This window comes from Eleginops maclovinus, chromosome 5 (assembly GCF_036324505.1).
Source record: "Eleginops maclovinus isolate JMC-PN-2008 ecotype Puerto Natales chromosome 5, JC_Emac_rtc_rv5, whole genome shotgun sequence".
Taxonomy (NCBI): Eukaryota; Metazoa; Chordata; class Actinopteri; order Perciformes; family Eleginopidae; genus Eleginops; species Eleginops maclovinus.
Genome location: NC_086353.1, coordinates 25850204 through 25868490, shown reverse-complemented (window position 1 = coordinate 25868490; position 18287 = coordinate 25850204). Strand labels below are relative to the sequence as shown.

Here is an 18287-nt window from a genome sequence, read left to right as displayed (position 1 = left end):
TTAGCCTACTGCCATGCGAGCCACCAATTGAAGCTTGGCGAGCCGCGCAATGAGGAACCCACATTTGATAAATAAAAAGTGCTGCCACACCTGCAGGACACAGACTTTTAACTCCTTGTACTGTTAATTTGCAAATACTGAATAGTTTTGAATAGTGGTGTGCAGGTAGACAAACGGATCAAATCAAGTACAATACAAGCGTTCCAACTGAGTTATCAATACCTAGAAACACTGCGTGTGTGTGTGATTGTTTTGACGTGGTCTGCATTACTTAACCCCTGCCTACAAACAGTGAACTGATTAGTCTGGAAATCTGAAAACAGATTGGTGAGTGGGCTCAACACACACAGGAAGTCATGTATTGTTTACTTTATTGCATGTGACCATTAATGGCCATCAAAACATCATCTCAACATTGTAGGCTGGTAGAACTCAACATGAAGGGTGAGGATGTTTCATACGTTATTGGAACATCTCAAAACGTACTAACCTGTGTTTGCACGGCAAGTCATTTCAAACAGTGTTTCCTAAATCCAGGCACGGACTAAGGCTCATGTGGGACGCATAGTTACAAAAATAAGACAATATCGTCTTGAAGTAGCACCTGGAATGCATCACTACATCACTGTGTGCTTATTTACTGTTTACAAATGTGCTGAACAGTTATATTACCATTCGTCATTTCATTCTACACACTGGAGTCATAAAACCTGGGAGTTTTTGAGAACAAGATAAAAGACGAGCACATAACACTTTAACTTATTGAACACAAGTAAAGTATGAATAATATCCGAAGAACTTTCCAAAATGGTATGACAAAGTCAGCTGAATATTTTAATTTGCTTTCATCAACATCCAGGCAGTGTCAGATACTTTGTAAAGCATGAAAATCCACATGTAGACACTAAAAAAGCTAAGATATAATGCATTTGTTGTATAAGTTGGCTAATTTTTGCGTGGTATTGCATTGATGTCCTTCAAATCAATCCTCACTTTACCTGAATGGAGGGCTAATAGTTAAACAATATTTTATCATAGACAAAACATCTGAAATTTATAAAAGACATAACACTCTTTGTTTTGTTGCAACATCCCCTTTTAAGAATGAATGAATTGCAATTTGTGTCTGTATGTGTGAATTAAATAACACTAGCATTACTCCGGTCCCCCACAGTGCAAAGGGATCAGCCCAGGCCCAGCCGTCCCCCTGCTTGGAGGCCGCAGCCTGTGGCAGACTGCTGGTGTGTTCTCAGATTGCAGATCCAGGCGAACCTCTTCCCACACTGCTGGCAGCTGAAGGGTTTCTCCCCAGTGTGAACTCTCTGGTGCTTCTTCAGGTTCCCGGCCTCGGAGAAGCGTTTCCCGCAGGTGTCGCAGCGGTATGGTTTCTCCCCTGTGTGGACTCTCTCGTGGGCCTCCAGATTGGATAAGCCCGTGAACGCTTTACCGCAGGCTCTGCAGACGTAGCCCTTCTTGCGATGCTCACTGAGCAAAATACCGGGAGCCTGGCTTATATTGTGGTGAGCCAGGAGGCTGACTCGATGCTCTTCCGCGCTGGGCACCTCTTTTCTGCCCAAAAACCTCCTGACATATGGAGCCACTGTGGAGCTCATAGTCCTACTTGTGGAGCTGATAGAGGAGATCTTTGTGTTACTGACCGCAGCTGAGGTCTGTGCAGAGGGAAGGCTGTGCTGCTGCTGAGAGGCTCTGCTGCTGTCCCCATGCTGCTGCAGCTCAGACTGCGCTCCTCTGATCAGGACTGCTTTCCTGCTCCACGGTGGCTGGGACAATGGAGCTTTCACCCTCAGAGGTGTGGATGCAGAAGTCTCTGCTGACGGGCCTAGGAGCAGAAACAACAAGGAGTCAGACACATTCACTTGATCGTTTTCACTTGTTACTGTTGCGTCTCACAGAACACATAGTCCACTAAGATTTCCTCAAATGTATAAATCCATAAAGGCTTCAATGGAAGCATGTGATTTACAATGCCCCAGAAAGTGACCCAGGGGTTGAATGGATTTTTTAGTAATGGCCAAACAATGGTAATACAATTTCTGGGTCAGCAATGTGAAGTCAATGGGTCCAAAGTTAATTTTTCCGGGACAGGATGAAGCAGATTGGAGGCAGGGCTTAAGGAAAAACGCGAGTGTGCATGATGTATGGGCCCAGATCATGCACTTATGCTCTCGAGGCAGCAATTCAGTTCTCTTTATACACGCATGTTTGGCATATACCATCATTTGCTTCAATGCCCGTCACACTCACTGGGGGATTGCTTGTGAAGCTGAAGATTAATTGACAACGTAAACCTGGAAACGCTGACCAATTCCAACTGCTCTGATTGGTTGGCTAACCGGCTCTGTTGTGATTGGTCAACAGCTTAGAGATGTCCCACCCCTTTGCCTGTCATGTACAATGTGTTGGAGCGTTAGCCAATAGAAGTGCGAGTGTTACATAGGGATGTCATTATGTAACAGAAGTAAACAAAGGAGTCCAGTGGAGCCATTTCAGACAGGGGGGGTGGAGTGTGTGGGAGAGAAACTCCCTCTGGAGGGAACACACGGATGTTAGCCTTTGCAGACCATTTACATGCACACAAACCTATATAAGAAAACTACAGGAAAGCATTATAGGGTGTCTTTAACCTGTTGTAGTATAAAAACTAAATAAAAATGTAATAAACCAGAAAAGTTGTCTCTTAAGAGTCTCACCGTGTGACACAGACGGCTGGATGTGATTGGAGGAGGAACTCTGCCACACACCCATCCTCTCTCCTGAGGGGGCGGCGCCTGGTGCTGCCACAGGTTGAGGCTGTGTTTCACTCTCTACTATAATAACTCCATTCTGGTCACACTCTGCTGAGTCATCAGCAGGGAAAGGAAATGAAGGGCCACTGCTGCCTGAGTCACTGTCCGGGGCCCAGCGGGTGAAGAAAGTCTCCAGCTCAAACAGAGAGTACTCAGAGCTGGGGGGGGTTCTGGTGCTGGATCTCTGCTGTTGTTGTGCTCTGGAGTTAGCTGCTGAGATGGTGTCCGGTACCCTCAGCTGGACCGCCGCTACACTGCCGGGGTCCGCCATTGACTGAGTTGCTGCAGACTGGGGAGAGGGAGAGAGGTGCGTTAGGACCAGGGGTCAATGACTCACATCTTACTAAGGTAAAGGAGATCCAAACACTTAGTTGGACATTTTGAGAAATATGCTTCTTCACTTTCCCGCTGAGATTTAGAGGAGAAAGCACAACAACCAGCTGAGGTTAAAATAACTTGAGATGGTTTGCTACATGATGAAACTGGAAGAGCTACTCAAAAAAAGTCTTGGAGGTTCCTCTATATCCTGAAGTTAGGGAGGTGTGAGGTGTAAAAGAGAGCAATCCAGAGGCGAAACTGTCAGGGGAACCAAATATACAAGTGGAAATACCATGTAGCTTTAATGTAGCATTGACGTGCTATTCAGCTGTTTAGCTTGAAGGAGTAGTCAGAGGGGCGACATATTGTTCATGTGCAGTAGTATAACTAATTCTGGACAATAGAAGCCGATTAGCTTAGCTTAACCAGTTGTCTCTCTCTCACCAAGCTGCTTGCTGGAGGACTTGTCTTCTATTCCAGTCTTGTGCTGGTCTACAATCTGGTCCCTGATGTCCTTAGACATTAGTTCCACCATGATCACAAGACCTGTCTCTGGTCTGGCCCTCGGTGGAGAGGTTGTAATCTGATTTATTGACTGTGGACAGGTGTCTTTTATCCAGGTAATGAGTTGACATCAGGAGTACTTTCTTAAAGTGAGAGGGCTTATTTAACTGGTCCGTGGGAGCCAGAATTCTTGTTGGTTGCAATGGGATCAAATACTTGTTTCCCCCAATGAAACGCAAATTAATTTATATATTTTTTTTAATGTACATTTCTGGATTTCTTTTGATATTCTGTCTCTCACTGTTTAAATAAACCTACCATTAAAAGAACAGACTTTTCATTGTTTTTGTAAGTGAGTAAACTTACAAAATCGGCAGGGGATCAAATTTTGAAGTTTATTTTTATCATAATGTATTGCGTTGGATATGTGTGTAGCAGGAAAATTATACTGTATTCACTAAGTATTGCATAATGAATAGATTTTTTAATTATAAAATGCTGCTTTAGATGTGTTTGAAAGTTTCTATTTTTACTTTGGACAGAATCCGACCAGCTGCACTAAGACTAAAATCCTTCTTCAGCTCTTGGGCTCATTACTGGTCACTTGACGTTTAAACACAAATGATATACTGTTTTACAAACTGTTAACTCTGTTAACTGTTATTTTTCTGTACTTAGGAATAAAGAATTTGAAATGATATAAGATGTATTCGTAATGGTGAAATTTGTTCAGCATGTGCTTCAGAAATGTGGTTTAATGCACCTTTACATGGAGGCAAATATAGTTTAAAGATCTCTACATATAGAAAATAAGAATATTATAATATTGTGTCACAATTCTGTAATGTATGATTTATGATAAAGAAAACAAAATACGCATGTTGAGTCTTTCTTTAGTTTTAATGATTTACATTGCAAATTGTCCACATTAGGCAGCATTGAACATAATTGTGACACAATAGAAAAGTTAATGTTACATTTACATTTAAATGTTTATGCTACGATGGCTTTAGTTTACATAATCGTCACATTTTAAACATGAATAAAATATGTAAATAGTTTTAGATAAAAAAAGAGGTGCTGTATTATTAGGACAAACTGAAGGCATTTAAAAAAAATAAAGGACATGATAAAAAAGAAAAATATAAAATTATAATTATAATAGAACAATAAAAATGCACACAGGAAAACAGACTGCATTTAAAACACACACACACACACACACACACACACACACACACACACACACACACACACACACACACACACACACACACACACACACACACACACACACACACACACACACACAGACACACTGCACTGTCCAAATGTCTCATCAGCTGTGCGTTGTTTCGTTGTTTTATTTCTAATTTCCCATGTTTGAAATACCTCACTGTTAGTGATACCTCACTCTATCATATAAATCTACTGAGTTACTTTTCAAATACTGTTTCATCCTCTAACTGTCAATCGCTTTTACTTTGGATGTTGTTTTAGTCTTGCTGTTGACCATATCAATACAAACTAAACTGTTTAACATTAAAACCCTCCTTGCTGCCCAAGCACTGAAGTCAATGAGAAGCGTTTTTGCTGCACCGGCTGACTTGGTGTGAATGGTGCTGCGGAAATGGATACTATACATGTGAACCATTTAAGTAGCTCAAGGCAATTGCAATCCTCTACAGTTTGTTAACAATTAATCAGTCTAAAGGGACCACCATGTATTGTTGTTTGTCAATCTGGATAGTTTTGAAAAGAAAACCTTGCTTGATTTTTTAACTTGTTATTAAGGGGACTTGGAGTAATAAAAGCATGTTTAGTTTTAGCACTGAGATGTCCCTGACTGCATAGCTACGTCTGTGGGTGGTGTCTCCTTTGGTGTTTTTTCAGGTTGCTGGGGTCCGAGAACCTCTCGGGGCAGAGGGGGCACTGGTACGGTCTCTCCCCGGTGTGGATGTTGCGGTGGATCTTCAGGTTCCAGAACTGGGAGAACTTTTTGCCGCAGACGGTGCAGCCATACGGTCTCTCTCCTGTGTGAGTCCTGAGGTGGGACTCTAGATTTGCCGGGGAGCTGAACCCTTTACTGCAGAACCTACAGATGCACAGCCTCTTCCTTTGGGATTTCTGCTGCATCTCAGCATTTAAACTGCCCTTACCCTGACTTTGCTCGGGTACCGGGCCCAGGAAGAGCTGGGGCTCCTGCATCTGACCTGACACCTCACTGGGGCCGGAATCCTCCGACAGATCGATAACAGGGTTCTGCTGACCAAAGGAACCAGAGGTGTGGAAGCCTCTAGAGCTTTCAAGAGCCAACCCCCTTCCTTCTGAATGCTCAGCATCAATTGTGCTGGGCGGGAATGAGAGGGGGGCACAGTGGGAAGACGGCCCCGGGAGGCTGTCGTCATTACAATAACTAACCCCCCCGTTAGTCCACAGCGAAGAATGCCCATAGCTGACCTCTGAGAAGCCCCGCCCAGACTCCTGCAGGTCGGACAGCTGATTGGTGGTTTGTGTGATGTCCTCAAACGGCAGAACAGCTCTGTAGTCGTCTGTGCTCGACTCCACCAACCCTGCACACACACAGAGAGACACACTCTGTTTGAACTGGAAACAATTAGATGTAGCATTTCAGGATTTTCATAAAACTGGTTTTGACGGACAGCAGCTGCTAAAGAACATTTAAAACAAGCGCAGATAAATATTGTTTGTTAATCTTTTTGATCGGTTACCAGGAGATGGGAAAGCTTTACATCCTTTTGTGTGAGGGTATGAACAAACATGGATCATTGGTGTACTAAAAGTTATATGCACATGTCAGTTCCAGTTGCTTTACGGATGTTTAATTGGCTTGCCACTGAACAGGAAGTTGGCATTTTATTTTGAAATTGGTAGATATTTACAAGTGGTTATGCTAGGTAAGAGAAATCTATAAAGTGGTGCACGAATAAGTCCTAAAACCCAGGAATGGGTTAGCCTTTAAACAGTTCTGGTTCCCTCATCTTGAACCTATCAGTTTTTTGAGCATGTTTTTGGCTGGAAGCCTGTAACAAGGTCTGTGGACAGACATTAAGGTTTTGTGTTATGACTTAACATAAGTCAGTATAAAAACTTCTATGCGTCTTCAAAGTATTGGCTGCTACATGAGAGTACTAAACGCCATCACGCCAAACATTAGCCGCCTTTAGCTTAGCGGTGGTGACGTGAAGTCATGTGACCGTGATGTTAGCTTTTTACTTTGTGAGATTGCATTTACAGAAATCACAAGTGTAGATTATCATGCTATTCCGAAATCCAACAGGAAAATCCCATTGCTTTCTTGTCAAGGGAGCCCTTGAAATGCTAACCTCCGCGTCGGGCTACAAAAATACGTCATCGCTGCACCACTCTGTACCGGCATATATACTTTGTATTGTGCAGAGGGTCAGCAGATCCCTCATGTCGGTGACCTCAAAGTGTGGCAACTCCTTGAAATGAAAGTTAGGGGTGTACACTCACCCTCCTGTATGCTGAAGCCTTTTTGGCTCCCCGGCTCCCCCTCTTCCACTTTCACAAGCACCACATCTGGCTCCACCTCCTCCTGCACACACAGAGGAAATATCCAATGTTTCTGCACCGTAGACACACAGGACAAGAGCACGATACAGAGACAGGATACAGGATGTGCACAGTGTGAGTGTCAGCAGCAACATAATTGCAAACCCAATACAGGTATTTGAAGGCCGTTATAACAGTGACCTTCAACAACTCAAATGTATATTTACATGAAGAGCGTTTTAAAAAGTGCAACATGTAATAGAGGCAGCAGCTCACCTCTTCTACTGGGGTCATCAAATCTACATTTAAAGTCAACGGTTATTCAAAGGAACCGTACTATAGAGTTATATTTCCTGTTGTATTCATTTGGTTTATTGGGAATGTATTCTAATGTAGTCTTAAAGATATTTTATGGATGGATAGATTTTAAATTTAAACACTTCCTGATTCAAAACAAAATCACAGTGCTAATACGTGCCTTGTGGCAAATTATTGGTTAACTTATTTATTATATAAAAGAAAAAGAGGATTTTTAGAACTTTTGGTGTTCACTATCTGATGATAATCTTGATTTTAACACAAATCAATAATCCCCCCTCTAATAATAACCTACTTCATGCATACCTATTCAATATTCTTTGTATTTGAAGTGCGATAAATAAAAAAAACACCAGACTTGTATACAAACATTGTTAGTTATTGTTACTGTTTTTAAATCAACATTCATTTGAACAGCTACAATTCCAGCTGTTTATTTCACCTCTTTGTTGGCTTTTTTGAAAAACCGCGTCTATTTCTTCATATTTTCATCTTCCTGGAATGGTTTCTGTGTGTGTGTGTGTGTGTGTGTGTGTGTGTGTGTGTGTGTGTGTGTGTGTGTGTGTGTGTGTGTTTGTGTGTGTGTGTACTGTACCTAATGCTGTGCTTAACTACTGATCAATGTTTTTTCATAGCAATTCAATTAATCTGAGATTCAAAGCGATACAAAAACATTGTAAAAAACAGACTTAACAGTGTTTTAAGAAGCATATTTTATTCCATAAATTACATGATTTATAAAACGGGAAATATTTCAACTTTAAAATACATGAAATGAGTTACATTTGGAATGACAAAGCTCTGAACATTTACTGGGAGTATATGGATACCATGTTTAAATGCAGTGAGTGAATACTGGCTTCATTCCCACCATATAACCAATGGAAACACAATGTGCACCGTGTAATGCTTTTCTATTTGAGTTTACCGGTCTCACAGGTTGTGAATAGGACCTTGTTCCTCTTTTGCAACACCTTGAGGTTCAGGCTTTATATATACAATCTACGGGTTCAAGCAAGAGGAGCCGATACTAGAAGGCGGGTTACAACACTGCAGACCACCGATTGGTCTGGAGAAGCGTCACTAGCACCACGTGAAACATCCTGTCGAGCAGGGGTGTCCAAACTACGGCCCGGGGCCAAATGCGGCCCGCAGGCCATTTTGAATCGGCCCTCTGAAAATCCTAAAAGTATAATGCAATATGGCCCACAAATTAAACTTTTGCTTGTCTTATATTGTCCTTCTCAAATATATATGTTAACATATATTAATGATCCCAATTTTCACGTAAATTCAGTCATTTAAAATGTTAAACATTTTCTAACAAATCTGAGTTGATAAAAAACTTATTTCCATAACAAGCTTGAAATGTAACCTTCATATTTACTGAGCTGCCAGCAAAATTAATGAAACCCTAAAGACAGACGGGATGTAGGCTGTTCTTTTCTGAACGCGTTTTCAAGTATCACGCATTCATTCACCTACATTTGATTTGTTTTGCTAACTTATAACTTAACTTTTGAGTCAATATTCACCTCTATAAGTGACCCAGCTCTCGTATATTTTTCTGAATGCGGCCCTCAGTGAAAAAAGTTTGGACACCCCTGCTGTAGAGACTTGCAATCAGTGTGTTATATAGGCTTTAGTGAATTCAAATGGACAACAAAGGCTAAAATCCCTGTGTGACCTTTCGAGGGAGTTGGGAGTTCTGGTACCGAAAGTGAGCAGTGGATATAAGGCTGGGAGTGTAGGAGAAAACATTATCTTGGCAGCAGTGTGGTGGTGTTCTTAAAGTAATCACGTCCCATCTTCAACTGATCTTACAACAAGTGTCAAAGCCTGCTGTCATTCATGTGAGCCAAAGAGCTCTGTGTTTGTCCCAAAACTATTTTACACTGAGCCACACTGATGCATTGGTGATGTTTGATAAAGGGACCGTGACTTGACTTGGTAACCAGAGGGAAGCAGGTTCGAGTCCAGAACCGTGTCAGTGCCAGTGGAAGACTACTTGGCAACCCCGTCAATTTAGCATTTCTACATAACATTAACATAATATAGGTGTGTAACTTTTCTGTGTGTGAAATTTAAATAACTATTACATTGTTTTTATATACCAGAGAGTATTTTTGCTTAGCGAATTAGTAAACTTTATATTAGTGAGGTGTTTTTGCATCAGTCAGAGAGTATTGAGAGACACCTCAACAAAATGTTGCTTTGTGTCAGAGCATGAAATGTGTTTATACCAGGCAGAGTCTCCACTGCAGCAGAAAAGCTGCTGAAGTGTGCGCAGCAACATCATGGATGAATAGTAATACTACTTACTAAACTTATACTGATAGTACTTTAGGCTAAACATTAGTAGAAATATGTCCTTCATGATCTGTCAGAAACTTTCACAATTGATGTAAAGAGAAAAGACATCATAATCAAATTTTTATTCTAAAGTCCAAAAGCTGGACTTCAGCATTTTGTGGAATGTCTTGGGTTTCACAAAGTCACATTAAAAAAATCTTTCATGAAATGTTCAACATCATCATGGAGTGTTTTCCGGATCATAACATCTTTCAGTATCTTCCGGTTGGTTCACAGTTCAGGTCTGCTCCCAGGTCTCGGCAGAGATTTCAGGGTGGCCTTTCTGCTGGTGTGTTTTCAGGTTCCTTATCCAGGCGAATCCCCTGCCACAGATCGAGCATCTGTACGGTTTCTCTCCGGTGTGAACTTTCTGGTGTTTCCTCAGGTTCCCGGCCTCGGAGAACATCTTCCCGCAGGTGGAGCAGCTGAACGGCCTCTCCCCGGTGTGCACACGTTGGTGGATCTCCACCTTTTTGGGGCGGTTAAAGGCCTTGCCACAGTAGCTGCAGACAAACAGTCTCTCCTTGGTGCCGGGTCGTCGTTGCACTGGCCCGCCACCACTGATGGGCTGGGACGGGGGGGCACCGGGTCCGTAACGCATCCAGCCATTCATACTGGCAGAGGTTGAGGGGAAATCGGCCGCTGCCATTGAGTACGAGCAAGACGCCTTCCTCACTTCCACTTCGTCGAAAAACTCCTCCACCAACAGGTTTGCACTCTTATCACTGTCACACAACACGTCAAAATGTGAGTCGCTGCTTGCGTCGTCAACATACTGCTGTGGGGAGTGTCTGACACAGGCACTGAGTTCACATGAAAGGAGAGGAGAGGAGTCACTGACCTCCACTCCTCGGCTGCTGCTACCCGTGTGTCTCGTCCTGCTGCTCTGGATCTGCCCCCGCGTCTGACTGGAAGTGGACTGTGTGTCCTGTCCTGCAGCTCCACCCTCCACCACGCCTTCAGAGAGACCAGGAGAACAAAAAATGGAAAATAAACATTCAGTGCTTTTCTCTCTTTCACTCCAGTTCATAGAATCAAAGTAAAATAACTGATTTTCATAGTTCTGCTGCTGGTTTATAAAGTATGGAATGGTTTAGTGCCACTACATTTCTGATCCCCTGCTACATAATGAACCATCCAGAACTCTCAGGTCTTCTGGGACGGGTCTCTACGAGTCAGAACTCAACATGGAGAAGCAGCGTTCAGTTATTAAGCTCCAAATATCTGGAACAAACTCCCAGAATCCTGCAGGTCCTTATATATCTGACACTGCAGTGTAACTTGTATTCATGTATTTTAAACATGTGTAATTCTACATTAAATAGTTTAATGTTTATTTTATCCTCTTTGCTTTTTAATTACTGTTTTTAAATGCCATAAGTACTAAGTATTCATGCCCCACTATGTAGTTACTAAACTCCCAATAAAATCATTTGCAAAGAGGCCAAACCTATCACTTTGACGAGTTCCAAAGAAAGCGTGTGTAAAAAATAAATAAAATAAGCAGGACTATAAGGTCACCCACTTTGTTATCCACACCCCAGAACACAACAGGTGAACTGGTAACCCAGGTGACATTAGCTGTGTGCTGTGTAAACAATTAATGATGATAATAAAAACAATAAATAACAGCTAAATTTGGTTCCTACACATATGCTGCTAGGTGTACAACATAAAATAATTTGTTGTCATTGTTATTTATGAATCAATTACTAATAAACAAACATTCATAGCTATGGTTAATTTCTTTTTATACATACATGTCCAAACCACTCATTCAATTCACTTTTCCTTTTGGACAGAATACTGTTTTATTCACTGACTTTTTTAGTTATTTCCATTTAGCAAAATCCTTATCAACGACCTACAAAACGTCCTGCTGCTGATTCTCTGGAAGGATATCATCCCTGCAAGGTTTTTATAGTAAGTCAGACCGAGCTAAAAAGGGTGTCTGAAAATTGGTCCTTTTTTTGATTAAAGCTTAGTCCTCTCCGCAGCGAAGGTAAATGAAGTCCTGCCACTGTTTAAGAATTCAAATTAAATGAAAACCTTAACTGTTTTCCATGCTACAGACCCTGAAGTCTGGAACAGCATTGTACAGAGCCTAACCTAACCCTTGAATAAAACAGTATCTTCATTTCTTAAACTGAACTGCGTCTTATGTATAGATACTACCAATTATACTGTAAGAAAACAAAGTAAAAAGGGGTGAAAAGTTCAAATCTCCCCAGGAATGGAACGTTTTTTAATTACTTTATTATTTATTTTGAAAAGCGTTTTCTTGGAATGTCTGAAACACAGGATATATAAATAAACTAATTATCTGATTAAATTACTTAATTTTGTGTTTGGCTTAATTATTGTTTAAAGGATGACCATTATGATCACTTCCATCCTTGTTTTGTGTTTGTTGACTTTATGAGTGTAGGACCCCAGGAAGAATAGCTAATGCTAATGCTAATGGGGGTCCTGAGATTGATTATTAATCCTCAGCTTTACCCGCTGTTGGTCTCGAATACACATGCAGCCACCCTGAGTACTCACCGTCCTCTCCTATGAACGAGTTTTCCTCTGCTTCTTCAAGCCGCAAGTTGGCCTCCACTTTCTCCTCCTTCACCAGCAGCACCTCTGGCTCCACCAGCTCCACGTCTGGAGACTGCACAACAACACAGGGCTCTCACTCAGTTTCAACAAAGTACTATATTACAGTTTTGAGGTACTTTTTTTGAGGATTTACATGTTCTGCTGCTTTAAAGAGGCTCTCCACTACATAATCTGAGTGCTTTAGCTACTTTACAGATTGAAATATTAGCTAACACAATATAAATCATTTAGTAAATAAACATGTACATAGAGTATAACTACAGGTTAAGAGATCCAGCAGTATACCAAGTCATCAAAGGTAGCTCCACCTTCACAACACATTAATTAATGCAGTCATATAATATATCAGACTCTGAAATGGGCCATTATGAATGAGAGAATGTAATTCCTGAAGAATTTGCTGTGGGAATGCTGTATGCTGAAAAGCTGACACTGAACTGCAATGCTGGCTTTAACGTGTAAGATGAAAGTGAAGAGGCAGGAATATTTGGCTAACGGGGAATGGGTTCCATATGAATGAACGTCATAGAAAAAGTTGAGTAATACACATTATGTTAAAACTATTTTCATGAAACTCCCAATGTATGAAAAATGTAAAGATCTAAACTTTCAATACATCAGCGAATACAGATATGGTTAAATTACAAATTTCAACCAAATATGAACAAGTTGAAAAAAGTTAACAATACACATACGTTTTTATTTTGAAAAGCTGACACTGTAGTGCATTGCTGGATTTCAAAGTTACTTTTTACAAAAATGTTTCAAAGATGTTCAATAGTTTCTAAATATCCACTAAGTATGTGTTATCCTGCGTTAATTAGCTTCTCATTTGTAGAGAGGTATAAAACCAATGACATGTTGACTGCATGAGCTGGAATTGAACCAGCAACCTTCTGATTGAAAGACAAATGCAGTACCACAGAGCCACAGTCACGCCTGGTATCAACACGGTGTGGCTGGCTGCTTTAAAGGGTTCATGAACACTGGGGGCTTGAATGCATGAAAAAGCAGCAGAATATTTTAACTGCAAACTTTAGAACTGAAACCACAAAGTCGCCAATAATGTAGAAAACATGTGGAACATCTGTATGAAGTTTCCATCAGACAGTAGAATAGGCTGAGACAGTGTGTTTGTGTTTGAGCACCTACTCACAACACCTGTGTGTGAGCCCAGAGATCAACGGTTTCCATGGAGATGTGCAGTGAACAGTGAAAGGAGAGCCTTTCCATTGTTCTGAATGAGAAATGGACCTTTTACATTTCTGTTTATGGTCATTACTTCCTTGCCCTCACGAGGCATTTAAAAAAAAAGTTCTTTGCTTATAGGTTTTCCTACGCTTTCATCAACAAAACGACGTCACAGGAGTGTAAGGTATGGGCCTTTTTTTTAGGCAAATGTCAAGCTCTCTTCCACTCTGCTTTGAGATCAAAGTAATCTATACATATGGACCACGCAACACTCAGCAGCCAATCGGAATTTTAACATTCAGTCGTGTATATTCACCCTACGCTTTGCCGGCTCTAGAGAGCTTCCACATTGCCTTATAATGTCTTAACACTTCTGGATAAAGCGTAATTTCCATTTCTTTACATAGCATCGACCGCTTTATGCAACTTTACTAGACAAAGAAACTATTTTAAGCATTTGAATGAACTGTTGTTATGTTATAACAGTATGTTCAGGGGAAAAGCTTGATTTACAGAGAGATAGAAAGCGATCGCTAGTTGGCTAACGTTTGGAAGCTAAATGGCTTACATTTGCTAGCTGAATAGCACAATGACGGGTTCATTGAGTTCAGTCTCTAGGTGACATTGTTTTGTAAAGTTTAACACAAGTGGACCTTTGTCTCCCCTTACAGAGGATGGATGTGGTACTGTAAAACTATCCTATCTCTATCTCGAATAAAGTTCATTGTTTATAATGCAGATAGTGCTAAACCGGATTCACTAAGACCAACCGTTTGAAAGGGAGGTGGGGAAAGGGGCGGGGCTATAGAAGGTGAATATAAACCACAGTGCTTACCTTACTCTGGACGCTGTCAGAATGGACGGGCCTGACGCTTGGCCGACCTGCAGCAGCTTTACCCGGCCACACTGCTACCTCTATCCGCCTCTCAAACACACCTACATAAAAACAAGAACAACTTCTATTCAGAACAACTGTGTGTACATTTCTATGCTCAGTATTGTCACTCCAGTGGAAGCAGCGTTAGGAAAACAGTAACTGTATGGCCGTCAGAACACTGTTAAGAGCCAAGCATTTTGTCTTAGGAGGGTTCACACTTTATAACAGCTGATCTTTTTTATGTGGGACTTTTTGAAGAAATGTGTTGCATTTGGTTGAAAATCATACAATGTAAGTCAACATAAAAGAGGACAGTTTGGTGTGAATAAGGCTGAGATCAACCATTTTAGTTTCATGGCTACTCAAAGATAGAAAGGGGATAGAGATCAGAATCAAGTTCAATGCCAGGTACGTCTATACATACAAGAAATTAGATTTGGTGTCTGGTGGTGCGAACAAAACAATCCAGCTTTTTGGGCTTATCCCCCCCTTTCACTACACCAACGTTTCCCGCTTGGAGAAAAGTATCTGTCGAGCTCCCTCAAAACAGAATAAAAATCCCAAAACATTTGCTCTAGTAATTTCTGCAAATAAAAAATGTATCTTCCCCTCAAACTTAATAAAAGCGGCGTAATATTTCTTCTTAATTTGGTTGGGTCTCAAACCATCAGCACACAAACACACACTGGTGTCTGCAAGATGGATCTTCTTTTGACAACCGTAAGTTTGCCTTTTTTAGTTCAGACCGTAATATATTAGTTCAGTAATCTGGATTATATTAAACTTAAATGTGGTTACAACTTCCCAGAAAATACTAATCAGTTTATTCGGTTTGATGATGTTGAAACAGAGATTATATTTCCCAGCTGATACCGATGTTTGGTATACCAAATTGGCCAATTCTGGTGTTTTACTTTTTTTAATATTGTTGATTATTCCTTTTTGTGCAAGGGAAACAAATACATCCTAAAATAATTAGAGCTCTCGATAGGAAATCGCAACCAGTGTTTGCTTAGTAGGGCTCCACCAGAAGGCCAAACTGTTTTTCACCACACGCCTGGGCAGACACACATAAAAACACACACACCGACTTAAAGTTATTGTATTGCATGTCATTTTTATGGTAATGGAAATACGTATACCGGACAAACCTGCGAGAAAACAAAATGACAGAATATTCCACTGGAAACTTTGTATCGTATTTTTAGTCACCTGACAAGTTTAATTGTGCGTCTATTACCTCAAATATAGCAGATCCTCATGGGCGTTGGCTTATCCTCTACAAGAATTATGAACCTTATTTTAGTATGAAACTCCCTTCACAGAATATCCTTTCACAATACTAAGAATAGGTTTATAAGAAATATGGTTACAAATACCTCTTACAATGAGAAGGCTCAAGTCCCACTGCAACTCATTCTTTCATATTTAAAAATAAACAAAAGGCAAAAAGAATAAATATGAAAAGTGACTGGGCACTCCCTTTTCTGCAAACACACAGCAGATGAGAGATTAGTTTCCTCTGCAGTGAAAGTAAAGGCCTCTTAAACACTGAATACAATGTCCCTAAACAGGCAAATTTACTAAATCAGTGTTTGTGTCTTCGCCTCACAAAGACAACTTCTCTGGGGATGGCTGAACCTTAGCCAAAGCTTTGACATTGGGACAGATTTGTGGTAGGGGAGTGATCAAACCCAGGATGAAAATATGCTACTATTTGTACAATGTGCAGACTGATATATTTTAATCCAGGACTACAAATAGTCCCATTTTGGTCCAATTGAAAGTTGTATCTTCTGTTGACAAGAAGAATGTTACTGAACTGCTAATACATTATTCCAGAGCTGTGTATTTGAACAAATTACTTAAAAAAAAAGTAATGTTTCCATTTCCTCAACTATAAGGATTTTTACACAATTAATAATTGTAATACTTTAAGTAAGTTGACCTAACTATTCTTGTATATATTTACAATGCAGGACCTTTTCTTGAAACGTGGTGGTATTAGTACTTTTACATAGGTCTGTATACTTCTGTTGCTTGATATACTGGTAATACTGCATTGCTGGGACACTTTAATGAGTTTAAGTACTATACACCAAACGTCTTCCATCAGAATACATCATGGTAATAAACAGTTATCAGTGTGGGTGATTCCAAACCCTGAAATGTGGTTTGTTTGTTTTTTTCTGTCATGCTATGTTTATGTGTTTACCTGTCTCAGCGGCAGTATGCAGTTTTAACCTTATTAAAAGTGTGTGTTTGAAGGCAAAGACTGACATGTTTTCATTTTAGTTGCAGAGTTATCGTTATACCGGAGGATGGCGAGGACTCCCGCAGCCTGTCGCCGTGTATCTGCACCCTGGAGCGGCTGCTGTTCATGGCGCTCTCCCGGAGCCTCCTCTCGGCGTTTCCCCGGGCCATCTTTAGCTCCAGCAGGTGGAGCTTCCTCTTTAGGGCTTTGTTCTCCCTCTGACACTGCGACATCTGTAAACTCACCACCGCATAGTCATCGTCCACCAGCTTACAGATCTCCGCCACTGCTGCATTAGCGAGGACCTCCATGATGGAGGCCAGCTGTGTCTGGAAGGCCAGGCGGGACATCCTGCTGCAGGCCGGTGCTCGCAGGCGGCTACGAGGCTCTGAAAACACCGGTAAACTCCTCTAGCAGTAATAGGAGGTGTTAGGGGTTGAGTCAAAGCATAACAATTCCAGTGGAAGTGTATTTAAATGTTGAATTGGTAAAATAACCAAAGGTAGCCTCTCCTCCACTGCTCGTCAGTGGGAAGCTCCGACCGCAAAACATGACGTCATTTCCGGGTTTTGTTTTTTTCGCTTTGTGAGGGTGACAACCAGCGTTAGGTGCATTATCGCCACCTACTGTATTGGATTGTGAACCAGAATGATCCATTCCATTATCAAACATAAATAAGAAATAAATAAGGAATTGAGATTTTGTCTTAATTAACTCAGTTTGAGTAAAGTACAAATGCATTGTTTTAAGTATGAATTCTAGATACACAGTAGTAGATATTGCCCAGAAGTCCCAGGCTCCTCTAACAATACATAATATATAAGATCTAAAACAAAAAAACATTTTAAAAAACAATTAAATAGTGCAAGAAGAAACAGAGTAGAATAAAACAGTGCTAGATTACCTTGCGAGACCAATGTAATGCAGGTGAAGTAAATTATATACATTATATATTATATGTAAAAATGTATACAGCCGCGGAAAAAATTAAGAGACCACTTCAGCATTATCAGTTTCTCCTGTTTTATTTTTTCTAGGTATGTCTTTTGAGTTAAATGATTTATTTATTTATTTTTTGTATTCTGTAAACTACTGGCGTTTTTTCCTCTGTGTTGGAATTCAACACACACTGGAATGGCTGCCATACAAGAACAAGTCAGAATCAGAATCAGAAATACTTTATTTATACCAAACTGGGAATTTATTTCAATAAAGATTTAAGAAAAATTGAATGGTCTCTTCATTTTTTTCCGCGGCTGTATAATACGCTAAATGTTGCAGAGAGAATATTAAGTAATTAAATGCAGTAGTCTATAAACATGTAAACAGAATAAGATAAACAGGATGTATAAAGATGTAAAAATATTTGGGTTAAATAATTAGTTATTATTCATCATCTCTCGATTTATTGAAAATCAATAGTGTGTAACATGTCAATTTACCACTACCATTACCATAACTCAAGGATTTATTTGACCTATTTAAAAATGTTCTTACCAGCCCTGTTTCAAATAAGTATATACAG

General features: G+C 40.5%; 1 protein-coding gene across 1 annotated transcript; it reads right to left on the bottom strand.

Moving 5' to 3' along the window:
- Positions 1-354: 354 nt before the first annotated feature.
- Positions 355-17330, bottom strand: si:ch211-89o9.6 (zinc finger protein with KRAB and SCAN domains 7). The gene is made up of 8 exons (XM_063884538.1): positions 16824-17330; positions 14467-14567; positions 12381-12492; positions 10678-10793; positions 7128-7209; positions 6090-6202; positions 2712-3096; positions 355-1840 (listed from the first exon to the last, which is right to left on the bottom strand). Exons 1-8 carry the CDS (start codon positions 17110-17112, stop codon positions 1185-1187), a joined length of 1854 nt encoding a protein of 617 aa, XP_063740608.1. The 5' UTR covers positions 17113-17330; the 3' UTR covers positions 355-1184.
- Positions 17331-18287: the final 957 nt, after the last annotated feature.